The following is a 19479-nucleotide window of genomic DNA, read 5'->3' as shown; positions in this document are numbered from 1 at the left end:
AGGTGGTCTCCTCGTGCCTAGGTGAGGCTTGCAGTTCTGGTTACTGGCAGCCTTTGGGTTCGCTCATCCATCCTTTTATTTGGCGGGGGGGGGGGGTGGTTTGCCCACGTGACTCTCCTCCAGGAGAACTTGGGTTTAAACTGTATTTTCTCTCTCCCCACCCACGGCTCCCTGGATGTCCAGCAGAAAGGAACCTCCAGAGCTTCTAGAGATCTAGTCCACCTCCCTCACCTCATACGCTTATTTTACAGGTGGGGAAACTGAGGCCCAGACAGGGGGTAGGGGCCGGCCTAAAGTTGCACAGCTAGGTGGTAGCAAAGTTGGGATTGAACTCCAGTCCAGGGCTCTTTCTAGCAGCCAATATATTGGCTGTAGCTTCAAAATCTCCCCCCCACCCAGGCCCAAATGGTCCCCTCCCTCTCCCTCCCACCCCCCCACCCCCACTACACATAATTCGGGTTATAGCAAAGCATATCGAACTCCAGATTCTCGTCCCAATGCCGCAGGAGCACGAACAGCTGGCGGGCGGCCGCCTTGAGCGTGCCCCGAGTGCGGCCCTCGGGCACCTCCTGCTGTTCCAGCCACGAGTTGGCTTTGGCGGCCACCAGCTCCCACTCTACAAAGTAGGAGGCCGAGCTGTGCTCCAGCCACGCCAGCGCCACCACCGTAGCCCAAAGCTTCCCTGTTGTGTTCGATCGCAGCCCTGGTCTCCCAGCCTGGCTTGCCCCCCGCCGGAGGCTCTGGGGAGAAGCCATCACAGGAGGGGTGCCGGGCGAGTGGCCGGCAGTGCACAGCTGGGGACTGGGGTCTTGGGCTCGGGCTGGCGGGTGAGGGGCACTCGGTGGCAGGTGAAGGGTGAGGTCCACTTGAGCTTCTCCATGGGGACGTGGATGGCCTCGCAGAAGGATTGGTTGAGCAGGAAGGCTCCGGAGGCCAGCTGCAGAGACACCTGTGTGGGGGGGAGCCCCTCAGTGGGCCTCAAACTTTTCAGCCTGTGCAGCCCCGGGCCGGGCAAAAGCCTGGGGTCCACACCGCCCGCCGTTCATCCCCCCCAGCCTGCCCCTCCTGCCTGGGAGACCTGAGGGGTACCCAGGCCAATTAAGCCTCTCAGGATTGCCTGGTTCCTGGTCTGTGTCCCCACAAGACACTTAGTGCCATGAACTTAGGGACTCTGTTCATCCAGTTCAAGGTTGTCTCCCAGGGTCTAGCACTGTGGCTGGCTCAACAAACAAATACCGTAAGCACAGTGCTGTGCTGCTCAGGATATTTGGAAATTCAAAGTGACACTATGCCTCGGGAGTGGAGGGACTGGGGCTGTGCGGTGAAAAGCTCACACCGCGTCCGTCTCCCAGCACCCTCTGATCCCAGATGTGCTGGCACCAGGCCCTTTGTTTCCTCAATTCAGAGACGCCCCCGCCAGACCTGGGCACCTCACCCTGCCCGCAGCACGCCGGGCTGTCTGCAGAGCCGCTTACTAAACACACTGCGTGTCCCTGGGGTGTTAATGTTACTCACTTGTGAGCTATTCCAAGGCTTATTTTTATGTCTTGAAAAATAAACAACACATAGGTGGTGGAGTAGAATGCAAAATTCCTGTGAATTTTTAAAGCAAAGACAGCGGATTGCAAAGAATGTTCACGATGCTGGTGCTGGATTCGAGCGACACTCTGAGGCCCCAGGCCCTTTCCCTGTTGGCTACTTGGGTGGGAAGGTGTAGGTCTTCTTCCCTTTGTGAAGAGGGAGGGGGTGGGCAGGAGGCTCACAGGAAGGCCCCTCGGGGAGTGTGGGGGGCTGAGGTCTGGGGTCTGGGGCCACTCACCAGCGGAATGTAGTCGAAGTTCTGGCTCCCTGGGGTTGGCTCCGGAGCCTTGGTCAGTGGCTTGCTCAGGAAGCCCTTGGCTGCTCGAGTCAGCAGCCTGGACTTGTGCAGATTCAGCCTGTGTGGGGGGAACCGGGGACAGGTGGCCGTAGCTGCCCCCATGGTGTCCCTGGGAATCTTCCCCCTCCCCCCGTGCTCACTCAGCAGCTTCTGAAAGTCAGGGCCAGAAAGAATGTGACAGATGGCTTCCTCCGACCTCCTCATTTGACAGCTGGGGAAACTGAGGCCCAGGGAGGGAGGTTTGCATTTCCCGAGACATTCAGTGAGTTAGCGGCAGCCTGGACGAGGGAACGTCCCGTCTTCTTCTTCTGACCCTCTTCTGATCATGTATTCCTTTCAGCCCCGGGGGTCAGAGAGTCTTGGGGCAGCCCTCCCAGGGGATTTGCACCTGCACAGAGACCATGGATGTGTGGGGGCTTCTACTGTGTGATGACGGGAAGATGGTGATATTTCTGGGTAGGGAGCATCCTGGATCCCTTTCGGATTGTTCGTTTTTGTCTAAATGTCAGGCTGGGCCTGCTTTCTGCCTTTCACGCTAGGGGTGGCCCCAGGAAGCTTATCCCACGTACCTGGATCCAAAGAGACTCTCTGAGGCCTTCAAGGAAGACAGGGTATTGGTGGCCAGACTGCGCAGGGGACCTGGAGAGCCACAGAATGACAGTTGGGGCCTGACAGATGACCCTGTCCAATGGCTCACTCCCCAGCTGGGAAACAGCAACCCAGAAAGGGCAGGGTCCTGCCTAGGTCCCTAGGGATCCAAGCTGATCATTAGGCTGTTTTTTATTTATTTATTTATTAAAAATTTTTAATGTTTATCTTTATTTTTTGAGACAGAGAGAGACAGAGCATGAGCGGGGGAGAGGCAGAGAGAGAGGGAGACACAGAATCTGAAGCAGGCTCCAGGCTCTGAGCTGTCAGCACAGAGCCTGATGCAGGGCTTGAACTCACAGACCACGAGATCATGACCTGAGCTGAAGTCGGACGCTCAAACGACTGAGCCACCCGGCGCCCCTCATTAGGCTGTTTTGACCCAGGTGGTGTGGGGAAGGGTGGAAACGTGTGTCCACATATAAGAAATAGGCCTCCAAGTTTCCTTGGCTGGCGGCCACTGGTATCTTCTGGAAGGTTACCCGTGGGGGCAGTGACAGTTTCTCATCAGCCCCCCTCACCCCCGAGTGGGGATACTGAGCTTCCTTCCCTGGAATATTGCTGAGGATTCTAAGCAGAGTTAGGTGCTAGAATGCTCCCTCCGCTGGGAATTGGGAGGTCTGATTCCAGGCCTCGTGTTGTCACTAACTTGCTGTGTGACCTTGGGGAAGTCACTTCCCCTCTCTGAATCTTAGTTTCCATGTCTTTCAATTAAGGATACTCCTATTTATCTCACACAGGGGCATTTTGAGGAATAAATAAACCACCAAAGACTTTGTTGGGCTAACACTCTCCTGGCTCAAGGATCAATCACTCCACTCTCTTAATGAAAGAGTCAGCTGACTGCCTACTCACCTTCCGAAGCAGCATGCTTCTTGCGGCCCGGGGATGTGGTCTCTCTGAAGGGCGCACTGGGGCTTTCCTCCACATCTACAACAGAGGAACCGGTGAGGCCTGAGCCCCCTGGGCCCTCCCTTTCCCCACCTCTCCTGCCCCCCAAGGAAAGCGAGGGCAAGAATTCACAGTCCCTGGGGGGTAAGTTGGACGAGCAAGGCCAGGGTTTCCATCCCTGTTCTATGGTCCTTCGTCTTCCAAAGATAACACCATTGCTCCACCGTAAGAGTCAGAGAAGCCTGGGTTCAAATCCCAACTCACCCATTGACTAGCTGTGTGACCTTGGGAAAGTTACTTCCTTTATAAACTGAGGTCGCAAATTGAGGATAATAGTATCTACCTCGCAGTGTTGTCTTAGGGATTAAGGGAGACAATACACAGATGACGGTGCCGGGTGGCTTGGCCCACGGTAGTGCTCAATAAAGCCCTGAGCTCAGGACCCAGCAGAGAAATGCAAGCAGGCCGGGGGCCTGAGGGTGGGAGGGCGAGGGTGGGCATTTCGCTCACCAGGTCTGTGCCTCACTGAGAAGGGGCTCCTGCCAGCTCTCCAGGAGGCACGAGAACATGGCACTAACTTGTCAGAGGGCTCTGAGCCTCAGTTTCCCCATCTGTAAAATGGGGATAATAATTGAACATAGCTGGTTCAAAATGCATACTCACGGTGCTTATTCTTATGATTGTTTCAAGGGCTGGACAGCGATGGGCAATATACCATAAGGGAATTTCCAAAATATGGAAAAAGCTTCATGCATAAATGTTTATCAAAGCCTCTATGTCCCCTAGGAGGCCATTAGTGGCTCTGTGAGGGCCAGGAAGATCCGTTTATCGCTGGGGGTGCGGGAATAGCACAACAGTGCACCAGTGACTGAACGCCTGAGTGACGGAGGCACTGGGAGGCAACATGGCAGTTAGCCTCATGGCTCTGGAGCCAGACACTGCCTGGGTTCAAGTCCCGGCTCTACCAGCTGTGTGACATTGAGTAAGTCACTTAACTCCTCTGAGCCTCAGTCTCCTCATTTCTCAATGAGGAACAGAAACTGTGTCAGATAATTAGAACAGTGGCCAGCACACAGAAAGTTCTCAGGAAATGTCAGCCATTGTCATCCTTGGGGAGGGAAAGGGCTTGGGATAGAGTCAGAGTGTAGAAGTTATAGACACTTGGGTGTGAATCAGAGGTCAACTGAAAAGAAGGTATTTGTGGGGCGCCTGATGGCTCAGCCAGTTAAGCGTCTGATTCTGGATTTTGGCTCCAGTCATGATCTCCCAGTTCATGGGATCGAGCCCCGCATCCAGCTCTGTGCTGACAGCATGGAGCCTGCTTGGGAGTGTCTCTCTCTCTCTCTCTCTCTCTCTCTCTCTCTCTCTCTCTCCCCCCTGCCCCTCGCCTGCTCACGCTCTTTCTCTCTCTCTCTCTCTCAAAAATAAACTTAAAAACATATAAAATTAAAAAAAAAGAGAAAAGAAGGGATTTGTGATTTTGAAGGAAGCCATGGGCCACCAAGAACTGAGCTACGGAGAAATGAAAAGGTAGACAGAAATTTCCTCTAGACTGGAAGCCTGGCTTGGTTCAGGGGTTACAGCATGCTCCCCCCAGTTTTGGAGGCTCTGAGGGACCAAAGAAATGGCAGAGCTTTTTAATTCTGGAGTTACACCCTCTTCTACCCCTCACACACTGTTCCTTTTTTAACCCACCAATGTCTGTAAGGACTTTCTAGTCTCTCAGGTAAAAAACAATCAGGATCTGGGTGCCTGGCCTAGTGGTCAGGAGGGACTTCTGACGTCCTTCCCATGCACAGAAGAAGGCAGGAGATCCTCACTGAACATGAGAGGGCACGACGGAAAGGGTTAGGACCAGTGCAGCAGTTAGGCTGTCTTTGGAGGGACCAAAGGACGCACGTACATTCAAGACACGCAGGGTGAAAGCGATCCCGTGAATTAGTGCAAGGTCACAAAAGGGTCGAATCATGAGTGTTTAAGGACCTAAGCTGTAGGCACAAGGAAATCAGGCGAAGGAGGAAAGGAAGCTTTGGGAATCCTGACAGAAGCAGATGGTAGGACCCAACCAGATGAAACTGCCTCTTTGTTCCCGGCTTTCCCCCTGGTTTGTTAGCTGTCTTGGCATTTGCTGCCTGGGAGGACTCGGGAGACTGGAGTCAGAGAACAGCCACCGGCTTGGCAAACCGTGAAGGGGGAGACGTGGAGGGATGGCGCGGGCATGCAGGTGCCCCGCAGCTCGCTCCGCGAGGCTGTGTTGATGGTGGCATGCTTGGGCCATGCTGAGCCTCGGGGAGCCCGGGAGACCTGGCCTCACCCAGGCCCTGTGAGGACCCAGAGTGCAGACTCAGAGACTGGCCTCCGCGGCCTTGGACACGGGGCCCAGGCTTCAGAGCACGCCTGAGGCAGCTCTTACTCAGGTTCTGGAATTTGCCATCTCCTGCTGCCGAGTATTCCCCGAGGAGGGTCTGGGACCGTCTGAAGCCGGCAGAGGTTCCCCTCCACTGTCGGGTCAGGACCTGAGAGCTGACCATCCGCCATGCAGCACCTTCACAAGGACAAGGAGAAGGGGGTCAGATGGGTACCGTTGTGTCAGTCCTTGGCCTCTCCCCCGAGGCTAGCGGGAATGATTCTGGCTTCAGTCTGTCACTTATCCAAAGGCAGAGAGACATTTTACAAGGCAAGACCGTGAGCTTTGGAGCCAGAATGACCTGGATTTGAACCTCAGCCCCATCTCTTAGCAGCTGGATGGGGTGCTCACCACTCTGTGCCTCAGTTTTCTTATCTAGAAAATGGGGATAATAACCTTGCTGGGCACATGCTATTGCTGAGCTAGCGTTCAGAAAGCAGCAATGTTTTCTAGTTAGTTAAAGGCTGGTTTCTCAGGAACACCCCTTTTCCTTCTCTCTTAGTTTACTGTCCCAGAGACTGAGGTCCCAGTTCCCCTCCCACAGGGAAGGCCCCTGAAGTCCTAGGGCCCCACCAACGGGGGATGGGTAGAAGACAGATGAAACTATAGCACCCTCGAGTATGTTTTGGGGAACCCCACTTTTGGAGAACACTAGTCTGTAAATTATGTCTTAAAAAATACCAAGGAGTTTTTTGGGGAGGTAAATTTAGAAGATGCAAACTGCAGTCCATTCTCTGAGCCTCCTGATGTAGATTAACGTACTAAAAAAGGCTCTGACAAGTTCTGCAATCAAAAGTTCCGAGCTTAATCCAGTGGTTCCTACATGTATTCCTAACTAGTACTTCCTAGTTTTGTGCTGAATGGCCATGAACGGCACATGGAACTAGGGTACTGATTTCCTGGAGCACACTTTGGGAGGTACCGATCCAGGTCTTAAGGGGCTGGGGGACTTGGGTTAAGACGTGGGCCAGGTCCCCAAACCTTATAGGCTGTGGGCTACAGACACTAGGAGGGACAGTCTGAGATGGGAGGGAGGGAGAGACATCCTGAATGTCATCCAGGATGACAAAAGCCCGGTGAATGAGAATGCCCAGTGGAGGAACAGCCTGGGCTTCTGGCCAGAACCTGAATGAGACATCTGAAAGAGGGAACGGGTCATTGATATTTTGGTACCACAGATGAAAAACAGCAGGGGGAGTGGGGTGGGGGGGGGTGCACAGGAGAAATGAGGAGAGGCACATTTGTTTTCAAACATTCTTTCAGGAGGTTTGCTAAAGGAAACAAAAAAGAAAGAAAAAAAGAAAATGGAGGTGCAGCGGACGGGAAAATGAAATATAGGAAAGAAAAAGTACATATGGTTTATGCCCCTATGGAGAGTAACTCACCAAAAAAAAAAAAAAAAAACAAACAAAAAAAAAAAACCACAAAAACCAAAAACCAAAAAACCTAGAATAATTCCCCGAAGAGAGAATCTTTCCTTGTCTATGAGCCTGGCAGCGTTGGGAAGGGAGATTCTGAACAACCTCTGGGCAGGGTCAGTTTTTGCACAATACGTCACAGTTTTCAACGGGCAGAACTTTGGATGTGCACTCTTACTTCTGAGAGTTAATTGGCCCCAAGGAGATAACCAGACAGGGGCATAAAGATGTTTTTTGCACCGTAATTTACAATAATCAAAAGGGGGTTAAACTGAAGGTCTAATAACACAGGGCTGGTGAAATAGGTTCTGATAAACCTTAAGAGGCGGCGGAGAGGAGCAGGAGGGAACACACGCTGGAGGCAGATTGCTGGGATTCAAAGCCTGGCTCTGCCCCTCCCTGCTGTGTGACCTTGGGCAAGTAACTTAACTCCCTCTGCCTCTGTCTTCCCATCTGTAAAGTGGGGGGGGGGGGGCTCATAACAGCATCTGGTTTGCAGCGCTGTTTTGAGAATTAAGTCATTTGCTGTAAAGTGCTTTGGGACGCTGTCTAACTGGCTGTTACAATGATGAAAGTAGAAAACCCTGCAGGTATTAAAATGGTGATATAGATTCAGCTTCATGGAAAGATATTTTCTACACCCATAGTTTGGAAAATGTAGCGCATATTGGTATGATCCAATTCATGAAAAAATTATCTGTCTTTTGATTTCTCTACATGTAGATATTCATAGAAGTCTGGAAGGATGGTCACACCAAGGAAGTAATTAGTACTCATTTCTGGAGGACTGTCAGTTCCAAGCACTTTTATTTATTTTAGGTCTTTCTGTATTTTGGAACTTTCTCCAGTGAGCACACATTGTTCCAGTTGGAAAAATACAATAAAATCATATTCACTTGGTGGGAAAAAGGGAGTGGGGTGGTTTCATGGCCTTCTGCAGAGCAGTGGGTAGGGGGCTCATGCGCCTCCCACCCTATGGTGACCAAGTCATCTGCCAGGGGCCCCTTTTGCTTCTAGGTCATTCCTTGTACTCCTCTCGGTAGGCCTATGCTCCTTTGTGTCTCAGTTCCCCTCTGCCAGCCAAGGGGGGCACTGCTTGTTCCTCAGGCATGCCCCAGCTACCCATCCGCCTTACCAGAGTTGGGGTACCCCACCACGGTGGGCAGGTACCGGCTCTCGCTCACGTCCACAGGAACAAAGGCCGTGTATTTGCTGATGATGTTGCAGGCCTTGCTGGTGTGCACAGCGTTTACCTGGTAGCGGCGGCTGGACCCTGCAGAGGGAGAAGTTGGGGGTCAATGTGCAGGCTCGGAAAGTCCCCCTTGACGCAGAAGTTCTGGAAGCTAAAAGAAGGGCTAGACCAGTGGTCCTCATCTTTGGGATTAAATAAGCCTTTAAGGGGTGCCTGGGTGGCTCAGTTGGTTAAGCGTCTGACTCTTGATCTCAGCTCAGGTCATGATCTCAACGGCTGCGTGGGTTTGAGCCCCTCATCGGGCTCTGTGCTGGCAGCGTGGAGTCTGCTTGGGATTCTCCCCCTCTCCTCGCTCTCTGCCCCTCCCCCACTCGGACTGCTTCTCTCAAAATAAATAAGTAAACTTTAAATAAATGAATAAATAAATAAGCCCTTAAAATTGAGGGGATGCCTTGACCTTAGCCCCCACCCCAGATTATTAACCTCTGTCATCATTTCCTAAAAGGACATTTTAATGTCAAAGAGCTAAGACGTCTTAAGACAAAAAAGATAGTTACACTCCTTAAATAATTTCAGCATTATTAAAAAAATCCTCTAGGGGCTCCTGTCTGGTTTGGTCTACTGAGCATGTGACTCTTGATCTTTGGGTTGTGAGTTCAAGCCCCACGTTGGGTGTAGGGATTACTTAAAAATAAAATCTCAAAAAAAACCCCAAAACCTTTCTGTTGTCTGTATTTTCCATTTTCATTTTGCAGCTATCTGGTAAAAACTTTGTAGCAGGACTCTTTGCAGGTTCCCTGACTGGGTGGGGACCCCTGGTCTGGCCCATTGGGACAATCTTGCCAAGAAGAATGAAAACCAGAGAGGGAGAGGGGCGAACACAGGGTCACACAGCGAGTCAGTGATGGATCTGAATCCAAGATGGTCTGACCCCAAAGCCCCAAGCCCTTTCCATGGAACAGGTGAGCAGTCTCTGGCTTGCTGCCTCCAGAGGGCTGTCTGTGTGAGGATCCAAGGAGATAAAAGGAGTACAAGTGGTTCGTAAACTGTAAGGTGAGGTGCTCATGGAAAGAAAACGATGATATATATTAAACGAAAGTACAAATAATATAAAATATAAGCAATACATTACTGTATAAACAAAGCATGAACCTATAAACAAGTACTATTCTCTATATCTATATCTATCTATTCTCTTAAGTGTGCACCACCCTGATCCCAGGAGTCACCATCTTAGGAAAGTTTGTCCCACTTCCTGAGCTAAATTAGCTCCCCTCCCATCCCGTTATAGGATTTCTTGGATCCCTGTATTTCTTAATAGCACTTAGGACAAATGCACTCAATTAATTGTGTGTATAATTATTTGATTGATGTCGGCTTCCTGGCTAGTCCTTGTCAATCAAGCACTCGTAAGTAAGGGTAGGAATTGTGGTGGTCATCGCACTGTTCAGCTTCGAGCCTGGCCCCCCGCTGATCCAAAATCAATAAAATGGCCTTGATGAGTGAGGGAGTGGACCGACTGGGTTTGGGGGGGGGGGGTTTCCCTAAGAAGGTGCGTCCCAGGGGAGCGGGTCAGGTGGGACAGGGCTGGCTCCATCGTTCTGTCTCTGGAGCCCTACAGGGGGCGCTGTAAGGGGAAGCCGTGGGGAGTGAGGGGGAATGGGGGACCTGTAGTACAGGGGAAGAAGGAAAGAGAGGAAAGGACGGATCACCGGAGGGGGTGAGAGGGGTGGAGGAGTCCCTGGGGAGGAGAAGGTGGCTGGGGGATGGGGGCTGATCAGGAGAGGATGGAACACCTGGCTGTGTGTGTGGGCGGGGGGAGGTGAAGGGAGGGCTGGGGGGTTGGGGGAGAGGAGAGGCACTTGGAGGCTGCAGTGTAGGGAGAAGAGGTGGAGCATAGACAATGGCAGCTGTGGGAAGATGGAAAGAGCTGAAGCCAGGGGAAGGGAGCAGATCTCCGGGTGGGTGGGCCGGGAGGGCGACGGGGCATTGGGCGGGGCTGTGGGGAGGGGGCCGAACGCGGCAGCTGGGAGGGGGAGGATCATGGTGGGAAGCGTGGGATGGGCATTGGGCGGGGCTGCGGGGAGGGGGCGGATCATGGTGGGCGGAGTGGGATGGGCATTGGGCGGGGCTGCGGGGAGGGGGCGGATCATGGTGGGAGGAGTGGGATGGGCATTGGGCGGGGCTGCGGGGAGGGGGCGGATCATGGTGGGAGGAGTGGGATGGGCATTGGGCGGGGCTGCGGGGAGGGGGCGGATCATAGTGGGAAGAGTGGGATGGGCATTGGGCGGGGCTGAGAGGAGGGGCTCCGGGAGGGCAGATAGGAGTACGCAGGCCGTGGGGCTCACCTTGCTCGATCTCGTTCTCGCGCTCCGCCAGCTGCTCGAAGTCGCGGATGATGGCGCGGGCCGCCAGGTGGTGGAAGGTCTCGCTCCACAGGTCGGCCTCGTGTGCCCCTCCCCTCTCCGGGCCGGGGGGCCCCAGCTCAAAGCTCACTTCCCACTGCAAACGTTGGCTGTCGCGCAGGCCCTTGACCACGGCCTTGCCCAGCACCGGGCCTGGGGTAGGGGGCCTGCTGGGACTGACCCGATCCTCGGACTCGGCCAGGGGTTCCCAGTCCGAGGACGTCTCGGTCTCGAAGGTGGAAGGGTGATGGGACGGTTCTGCGAGTGGAGGGACAAGCAGGTGGTGCTCTGGGCTGGGGCACGGAGGGTCAATCCCTAGGGACATCATTCCTCCCCAGGGCGCAGACATCCCTAAGCAAGTACTGTCTTCCCCCGACCCTCCCCACCTCAAGGAACACAGGATTCCTTCCCTAGGACAGCTGGAGGGTATGGCTTCTCCCCAAAATGGGGCAGACCCACCTCCCAGGAATCCAGTACTTGAGGTGGCCAGATAGAATGGTGTGGGGACACTTGGGCGCAAGAATGCAGCCTCAGGGACATCTGGGATCCTCACAGCCAGCCCAAGGGCTAGGTTGATTGGGAGAGTGGAGGTTCTCTGGCAGGGATGGGCAATAAGGGATCCTTCTCCCTCAAGGGCACAGAGGAAGGCATTTGCCATCAGTCCTATCATCTGAAGGTGAAGGATTCCTTCCTGTCCCCAGTCAGGTCCTGGACCCTGCAGGCACTTACCCAGGTCCCCAGGGCTACGGCTGTCTGAAGCAGGCTTCAGGTTAAACCCAAGATCGGGCTCTTTCATGGGGCTCCAGGTCTGGGTCTCCTGGCTGGAGGGCAGGCTGGGCTGGCAGCCTTGGGGCAGCAGAGACGGCCTGCGGGCACCTGGGCCGCGGAGTTTGGGGCCCTGGCTCAGGTCTGGACCGCTGTTGAGCAAGGGCTAGGAGTGCAAGAGGGAAGGGAGGAGGCTGAGCTCCGGGTGGCTGCCCTCTTCCCTCCACCCCTAGCCACAGCTCTTTCCCTGGGCACTTCAGCTCCTGCGGTTCCCAAGGACACATAACCTACTCTCTACTACCCATGAGGAACCATCAACACAAACAATCCCAAAGCATGGATAAAGCCCAAAGCATGGAAAACCATGGAAAATCACATACCATGGATAATATTCTAAATCCACTTTTTTTTTTTTTTGCCACAAAGTTTAAAACTTTGTGTGTGTGTTGGGAGGAGGCTAAAATTATCAGCGTTTTCCTTATGTCTTCTCATATGTCATGCTTAAAAGGTCTTTCCCACTCAAAAAAACTCTTCTGGAATTTTTATGATTTATTTTTGTTTGCTTAAATCTTTGATTCACATGAAATTTATTTTGGTGTCAAGAAATAGAAACCAGCCTTTTCCTTGATTTTCTGAGTAGTACAGATCTCAACACTGCTTCCTGAATATGGTCCATTCATTCAGTTTCTAGGGTTTATCAGTTCCCTGCCTCTCTCCTGTCAAAGCTCTCATGTACATTTGGTTTTATTTCTGGACTTTCTCTTCTGTTTTGTGCGTTTAATCTGTCTGTTCTTGTGCTGGTACAAAAAAAAAAAACATCAAAAGGCAAGGGATAAACTGGGAAATGTATTTGCAACATGCATGACAAAGATCATTTTCAAGAAAAAGCGCTTGTAAATCACTGGGGCAGGAGGGCAGAGGTAGAATGTGGGTTCAGGGTATCTACAGGCAATTCAAAATGTGTCAAATAAACCCATGAAGAAATGTTCTGCTTCATGAGCATTGCTCTAAATTAAAATAAGTTATGATTTTTTTCCGTTTTCCAGATTGGCAAATACTTAAACATTTGATGACACACATTGTGGCTAATTGGGGAGACAGGGTAGGGTCTCTCTCTTGGACTGTCGATGTGGGCGTAAGCTGGTGCACGCCTGTGGGAGGAACCTTTAGCAGTGTGCTATCAACATGAAATGTGCACAGGCTCCTTTGACCCAACAATTCCATTTTCAGAAATTTAATTCTGTGGAATACACAAGGATGCAGATATCTACGTGCACGTACTGTAGATTTGTTGCAGTATTGTTTGTAAAAGTGAAAAATCTGGACCCTGCAAAAACGTGCATCAATAGGGGTTGACAAATAAGTTATTATGGTAGATCCATACAACGGAACGCCACACAACCCAGAAATCAAAGTGGCAGATCTCTTCCTACCAACGTGGGAAGCTGTCCGAGATCAAACATATTTTAAAAAAGTAACTTGCAACTGTTTGGTATTTTGATTGTGGAGATAGTTACAGGACTACGCGTTTGTCAAAAGTCACAGAACAATTCACCAAGAAGAGGAATTTTACTGTATACAGAAAAGTGAATTAAAAAGGGGCACCTGGATGGCTCCTCCAGTTAAACGCCCGACTTCGGCTTGACTCATGATTTCACTGCTCCTAAGTTTAAGCACCATGTTGGGCTCTCTGCTGTCAGCACAGAGCCCGCTTCAGATCCTCTGTCCCCACCCCCTCTCCTCCACTCGTTCTCTCTCTCTTTCTGCCTCAAAATAAATAAATAAACTTAAAAAAAAAGACATTAGCAAAGTAAATCAGAGATTTATTTATGGACTTTGGAGAGATCCAATAATAGTTGGATAGATTGGAGATTTATAATGTGATTCTTCAAAACGTGTGTGTGTGTGTGTGTGTGTGTGTGTGTGTGTCTTTGTAGTATTTCTGAAAGGAAACACTGAAAATCCAGTGGGTTTGGGCACAGGGAAGGGGTGATGTTAGTTTTACTTTATACCTGACTGCACTGTTTGAGGGTTTTTATTGTAAACTCTGAATGTGTAGTACTTCTGTAATTAAAGAGTATTAATTAAAAATGAATTTTGTGCCTCCGGGAAACTTGCTATGCTTGGTAGGGGGAGCGGATTGGGAGGGGCCAAAGGCACTTACAAGGTGAAATAGAGAAAGTGCCTCTTAGGTTTTAAGGTCAACAGTTAACCATGGAATCTTCCTCATCTCTATCAAGTATTTACTGAGAAGAGGACTGTGCCTCTCCATTAGATGGGGACTCCTTAGGGCAGGGGCCGGGGTCCTCCTTCCCATCTCCTCTGGGGCTGGGGACAGTACAAAGGTGTGGGAGAAGGAAAAGACCGTCGTCATTGTTAGGATGTCCCTGATGGGAGCTGGTACCCAGCCAGGGCTGCTGGGTCCCAAGGGATCCTTAGTCCCCCTCTCCCATGACAGACTGGGATTCCCCTCACCCCTGCCCCAACATCACAGCCACAGCAAGAAACAGACGCTGCTACAGCTTCCATGGTAACAGATTGGTCTAAGATGCAGTCCTTCACCCAGCCAGAGGCTGCAGGGAGTATGTACGTGTGTGTGCTTGCATATGCATGTGTGTGCGTTTGTACCAGCGTGTTGGGGAGAGTCAGACTGGAGAAGCCAAGCAGGGGCTCAGGGAGAGACGAGCAAAGATGGGCCAGAAGCAAGCAGGAGGGAGCAGATGCTAAGCTGCCCAGAGCTCTCACCAGGTAGAGGTGCATCTAAGGGACACCTACTGCATACCAGCTGCCGCTCCAGGGCACTTCATCTCTTATCAGCCATTGCCTGCAAGAGCCTTCCACTACAGTTGGCTCTCAAAAAAATCTGTTGATGACTGTTATTAGCTCAATCATCTGCACAAGCGATTCTCCCCATTTCACAGAAGGGAAAATCAGGGCTCAGAGAGGGTAAGCAACATGCTTAAGGAGCAGAGTCTGCCTGAGTCCAAGGGTAGTGTCTTCCAACTGGCTAAGCACAGAGAAGGGCCTAGGTGGCCGAGTCTCTGCCCCCGGGGGGGAGGGCAGGAGCTTACGGAAGGGCGGGGATGGAGGGGGCAGTGGGTGGCATGGGAGAAGTTAACGGCTGCTTTTATGGAACCAGGACCTAATGATGACAAAGCTACATGAAACCCATTCCTAAGAAAATGGGAGAAAGGCATGCAGATAATAAGAAACCCCAATCTGGTTTAGGACAGTGTTTCTCTGGTGACTCTACCCTCTTCCCCAGGGGGATTTGGCAGTGACTGCTTTTGGTTATGGTGATTGGGGGTGCATTGCAGTTGGTAGAGGCCAGGGCTGCTGCCAAACATTCTACAAAACACAGGACAGCGCCTGCCACAAAGAATTATCGTGTCACAGTGCTGAGGCGGAGACACACTGGTCTAGCTGAATGGTGGGCGACTGGTCCTGCTCTGGCTCTAACTCTGCGATGATCTCTGCCAGGGGTGAATGTGCAAACCTTGGGATTTGCAGAAGGTGCAGTGCGATGGAGGGAGGGAAGCAGGGGCTTTGTAGGGAGAGGGTCCTGGGTCGCAGTCCCCCGACTGGCTATGTGACCCTGGATAAGTCACTTTACCTTTCTGGCCCTCAATTTCCACATCTGTACAGAGTGGGGGCGGTCAGCTCCCCCACCCGCTTCGATGCTCCCTGCTGGCTGGGAGGTGTTTGTGTGCATGGAATGAGTGATGTCACTGGCCAATGGGTACCATTATTAGAAAGGGGGTCAGGCAGGTGAAGATCCAGAAAAATGAAGAGGAAGTGACTTGTTTGGCAGAATAGGATGTGGCAGAAAAGGCCCCATCCTTGTGGCTGAAGCAGGACACACAGCTCTCTCCCCATCTATGGTCTCCCCCAGCTCCAACTTGCCCTGCTCGGTACCTGCAGATCAATCTGCCACCACGAGGCCTCTGTGCTGGTCTGGTTGGTGAGGTCCTGCGGCTTGGCTTTCCGCAGCGGGTATCTCCTGGCAGGCACTGTGGGGTCGCTGGCTGTGGTGGCCCTTGGGGAAGGCTTGTGGTTGGTGATCTGGTTGGTGCTATATGCCCGCCGTCGCTGGGAGAAGTCCAGACCTGGGTAGGGTGGTGACAGGGGAGCCATCAGGGTGGAGAACAGTGGGGAAGGAGAGAGGGGCTTGTATGCTCCTTTCCTTCTTGGAAACGTCTTGCATTTTCTACCTCTTGCCTGGTGAAAGATTTGCAGGTGTCTCGGCTCACCTGGCATTTAAAGCCTTGCCTAATCTGGTTCCAATCCATCTACCCAGCTGTCCTTTCTGCTCCTTTTTCAATGTATTATGTGCTCCAAATATACCAGATGAGCAATCAGTTGTGTATGTGTTTTCTAGGTGTCACACTTCCACATCTCAGGTCCATTTCTGCTGCCTGGAATCTTCTCTCTTCCCGCTTCTAAGAATCAGTGCCCTCATTATGTCTTTGTTGATATCCTCTACCGATGTGTCTTTCCTTGGGACCCTCACAGCTTGTTAAACTTTCCTGTGGTCCTGTCACTCTGCTTCTACCAGAGTTAGGGCCAATTGTATCTGTTTCACTAGGCGGAGAGCTTCTGAAGGACAGGAGTCCGCATCTGGGGTATCTTTGCTTCCCAGATCTGTGTTGGGTAGCCTAGCCTTGGTAGGTGATCCCTTCTCTTTCTCTGCCCCTCGTGTGATTCTCTCTCTCTCCACCCTTGCTCACTTGAGCCCCCCTACCAAAGTAAGTAAGTAAATAAATAAATACCTAGGACCAGAAATTAACACCATAAAGAAGCTTTGGGTCCAGACAGCTCTCAGACCCTTTGTCTGTACCCTCCCCCTCTTTCAAGTTTCATGATTTGGCCAAATTGCTTAAAGTCGCCAAGCCTCCGTTTCATCATCTGCAGATAGGGAGAGCAGTACTCATCTGCACAACTGCAGTGAGATTGTTTGTATAAAACAGCTTAGCACATAGTAACTGCTCAGTAAAATGTAGCAACCATGGCCTCCCTGGAAGAGAGAGTGGAGCACAGTCTAACCAAGATTGGCGATGGAGTCTCCGGTGGATGGCTGGGCATCTTTGGGCTGCCTTGGGCTGCAGGGTGCACCCATGCCCCTGACACAGTCCCTGCTGTCTGGGCTGGGCCCCTCGTCCTGTGAGTGGTAGAAGACAGAGCTGCTGGACTCTTGAGAGTGCAACATGCTGTATCGTCTCCTTTTGTCCTGGAGGGAGGGAGAGAGAAGAGGGCAGAGAGTGAGACTAGGTGTCGGAAAGAACATGTGCAGGGCAGCAAGCATGTGACAGGAGGTGACAGACATTCAATCTTTGAAGATCTGGAATAACAGGAAAGCTTTTTGCTTGCTTGATTTGTTTAGGCAGACTTCTGTTTAAGAGATGGTGAATGGCATTGACTCTCCAAAGCATTTATACTATTTATATTTTTAATTATCTTATTTATTGAAACATGTTTAAAAATGTCATTCTAAATGCCACTGCTGTCTCCAAATAGGTCATCAAAATTAACAGAATGAACCATCTGTTCCTTCCATTCCATTCTCCATGACATAAATATATATATAAAACATAAGGGCTTTGGAGGGTTACTTTTATTCCACCAAAGCTGGACTGTATTACTTACATTTATCAGTATCTTGAATTTTGCACTTAAAACATTTTGGAAATCCTGCATATCAACTATTCTTTTTAACAATTGACTGAATAAATATTCTCCCACCCCTTATTTTTAAGCATTCACTTTGTGGCCATTTATTTTTGCCGCCATAAAAAATTGCTACGGTGAATCCTTGGGCACGAATCCATTACATCACTTTTATTTCTATGTGTTAGATTCTTAGGAGGGATTTCTGGGCTGAAAAGTTATGTATTTCAAATTTCATTAGTTATTTCTAGATTGCTTTCCAGGGGGAAAAGTCATGTTTCCACCATGATATACAAGGGTACCCTTACCCAACAGCCTTGGTAAGAGTGGGAGAAAACTTTGCCATTCTCATGAGTAAGGAAAGGGAAGGGATTTGATGGTCCCTTCTAGTGGTAGGGTCTGCTGGTGATCTGCTGCCTCCAGACCTCTGAGAAGGGTCTATACTGTTCAAAGACTGACCAACTTCTCCCTGCATTTGAATGCCCTGCTCTCCACAACACATTAACCATTACCCTGACCACGATTCTTAGGAGATTCTATAACATTCTAAAATCTGGAAATTGTACATAAAATTCTAACTTCTCTTGTAAGACTGAAAACACATTTAACACAGAGCCCACATTCCTGCATGGGAACAGTTTGTTAGAACTGGGTAGGGACCATCCAATTTAGATGGGTGCATGCTGTCCAATTTGCCATATTCCTTATCACTCCTTATAGCCTTTCTATGGACTCAGTGATCACTGCTATCCTTCATGGCATTTTCCCTTTTATTTTTATAAGTTAATTTCAATCATTTTATACCTGCACAATCCCTCTAGGCAATGAGTTTGTGACTCCTGCTTAAAAATAAAACAAGAGGACAAATCCTTCAAGCAGGAGAGGAGAGACTCACTAAAGAGGGAAGATGGATGGGGAAATAGCTTCTCGCGCAATCTCCCACGTTTTAACATGAACTCCACCTTCCTTATAGACATTCCTCACTTTTATCTCACGTCTGTCACCACATACAAGAGAATTATCCATGTAAATAAAACACAAACTCATCTGAGGAGACATGACCTGAATAGAGTGTTTGGGGAAAGAAACCTGAACGCAGTTATTCTGAAATGAATTGTTTATCAAAATCACCTTGAGGAGATTATATAAAATATAGGTTCCTAGGCCTTACCCTCAAAGACTTTGATTCAGTAGGCCCAGGTTGGAGGTTGGAGTCTGCATTTTAAGCACGTTACCCCAAGTTTTCTGCTGCAGGGGATCTTAAGAACCACGTATCGCGATGATAGCACTTAGCCAAGCAATGTCATCATGACCACATGCCCTTGGCCTGGCCACCATGCCCCACAACTGTAAACACCAGATCCAATTAGTTCCTAGTTCCCAGTAGTCTTTCCAGCTAAGGATGGCTTTGTGGGCAAGGTTCTGGAATGTCTAAGATACTTACATATCTGGGATGGGAGATGTATAAGGAGGCATCACACACAATGCCATACCCCACCAGCCGCTCTCCAGGGAAGAGGCAGCCAGTGCTGACAGGCGAGATTAGGACCTCAGTGGTCTCAGGGAAGACCCACTCCACAGTTACATCACTCAGGACTGGGGCCATAGCCTTCTTCAGGGATTTGATCATCTGTTGGGCAGAGTCAGAACACAGGTTGGAGGCATGCGTGAGCGGGGACATGCACATAGGAGGAACACCCACAAGATCGTGTGGGTATGAACACAAGAGGGTGTGAGCAGAGAAGACACAGTGGGCTTTGGGGTGGCTTGTCCAACAGTGAACATGCCTCTGAGCTTCTTAAACTACCAAAATGCTCCTCTAAGCCTAGCATATTATAATGGGAAAACCCAAGACCCAAAGTAAGGTCGTGACTAGCCCAGGGCCCACAGGAAGCTTGTGTCAAAGCGTGGACTGGAGAGTGATCTTGAGCAAGTTAATTTTCCTCCCTGGGCCTCAGTTTCCCCACTGGTAAAGTGAGTTATTAATTTTCAACTCTCAACGTCATTGGGAGGATTAGCCGAGATACTGGATTTGAAGTAGCTGCCTCATGATAAATGTTCAATACATGTCATCTGTGGGGGTGGCCTGGGTGACTCAGTCAGTTGAACATCTGCCTTCAGCTCAGGTCATGATCTTGCAGTTTGTAAGTTCGAGCCCTGTGTTGAGCTCAGAGCCTGGAGCCTGCTTTGGAATCTGGGATTCCCTCTCT

The 19479-nt window shown here is 50.7% G+C and overlaps 1 protein-coding gene across 1 annotated transcript in view; it reads right to left on the bottom strand.

The window, feature by feature from the left end:
- Nucleotides 1-443: 443 nt before the first annotated feature.
- VWA5B1 (von Willebrand factor A domain containing 5B1) overlaps nt 444-19479 on the bottom strand; it is a 42574-nt gene continuing 23538 nt past the window's right edge. The window contains 14 exon segments of the mRNA XM_030325986.2: nt 444-686; nt 688-782; nt 785-802; nt 805-949; nt 1820-1937; nt 2449-2518; nt 3383-3457; nt 5832-5963; nt 8379-8516; nt 10784-11098; nt 11570-11771; nt 15521-15711; nt 16649-16832; nt 18714-18899. Coding sequence (XP_030181846.2) covers nt 444-686; nt 688-782; nt 785-802; nt 805-949; nt 1820-1937; nt 2449-2518; nt 3383-3457; nt 5832-5963; nt 8379-8516; nt 10784-11098; nt 11570-11771; nt 15521-15711; nt 16649-16832; nt 18714-18899 — 2112 coding nt within the window.

Source organism: Lynx canadensis, chromosome C1, assembly GCF_007474595.2.
Source record: "Lynx canadensis isolate LIC74 chromosome C1, mLynCan4.pri.v2, whole genome shotgun sequence".
Taxonomy (NCBI): Eukaryota; Metazoa; Chordata; class Mammalia; order Carnivora; family Felidae; genus Lynx; species Lynx canadensis.
Note: the sequence above shows the minus strand (reverse complement) of the source record. Positions and strands in the feature narration are given on the sequence as shown.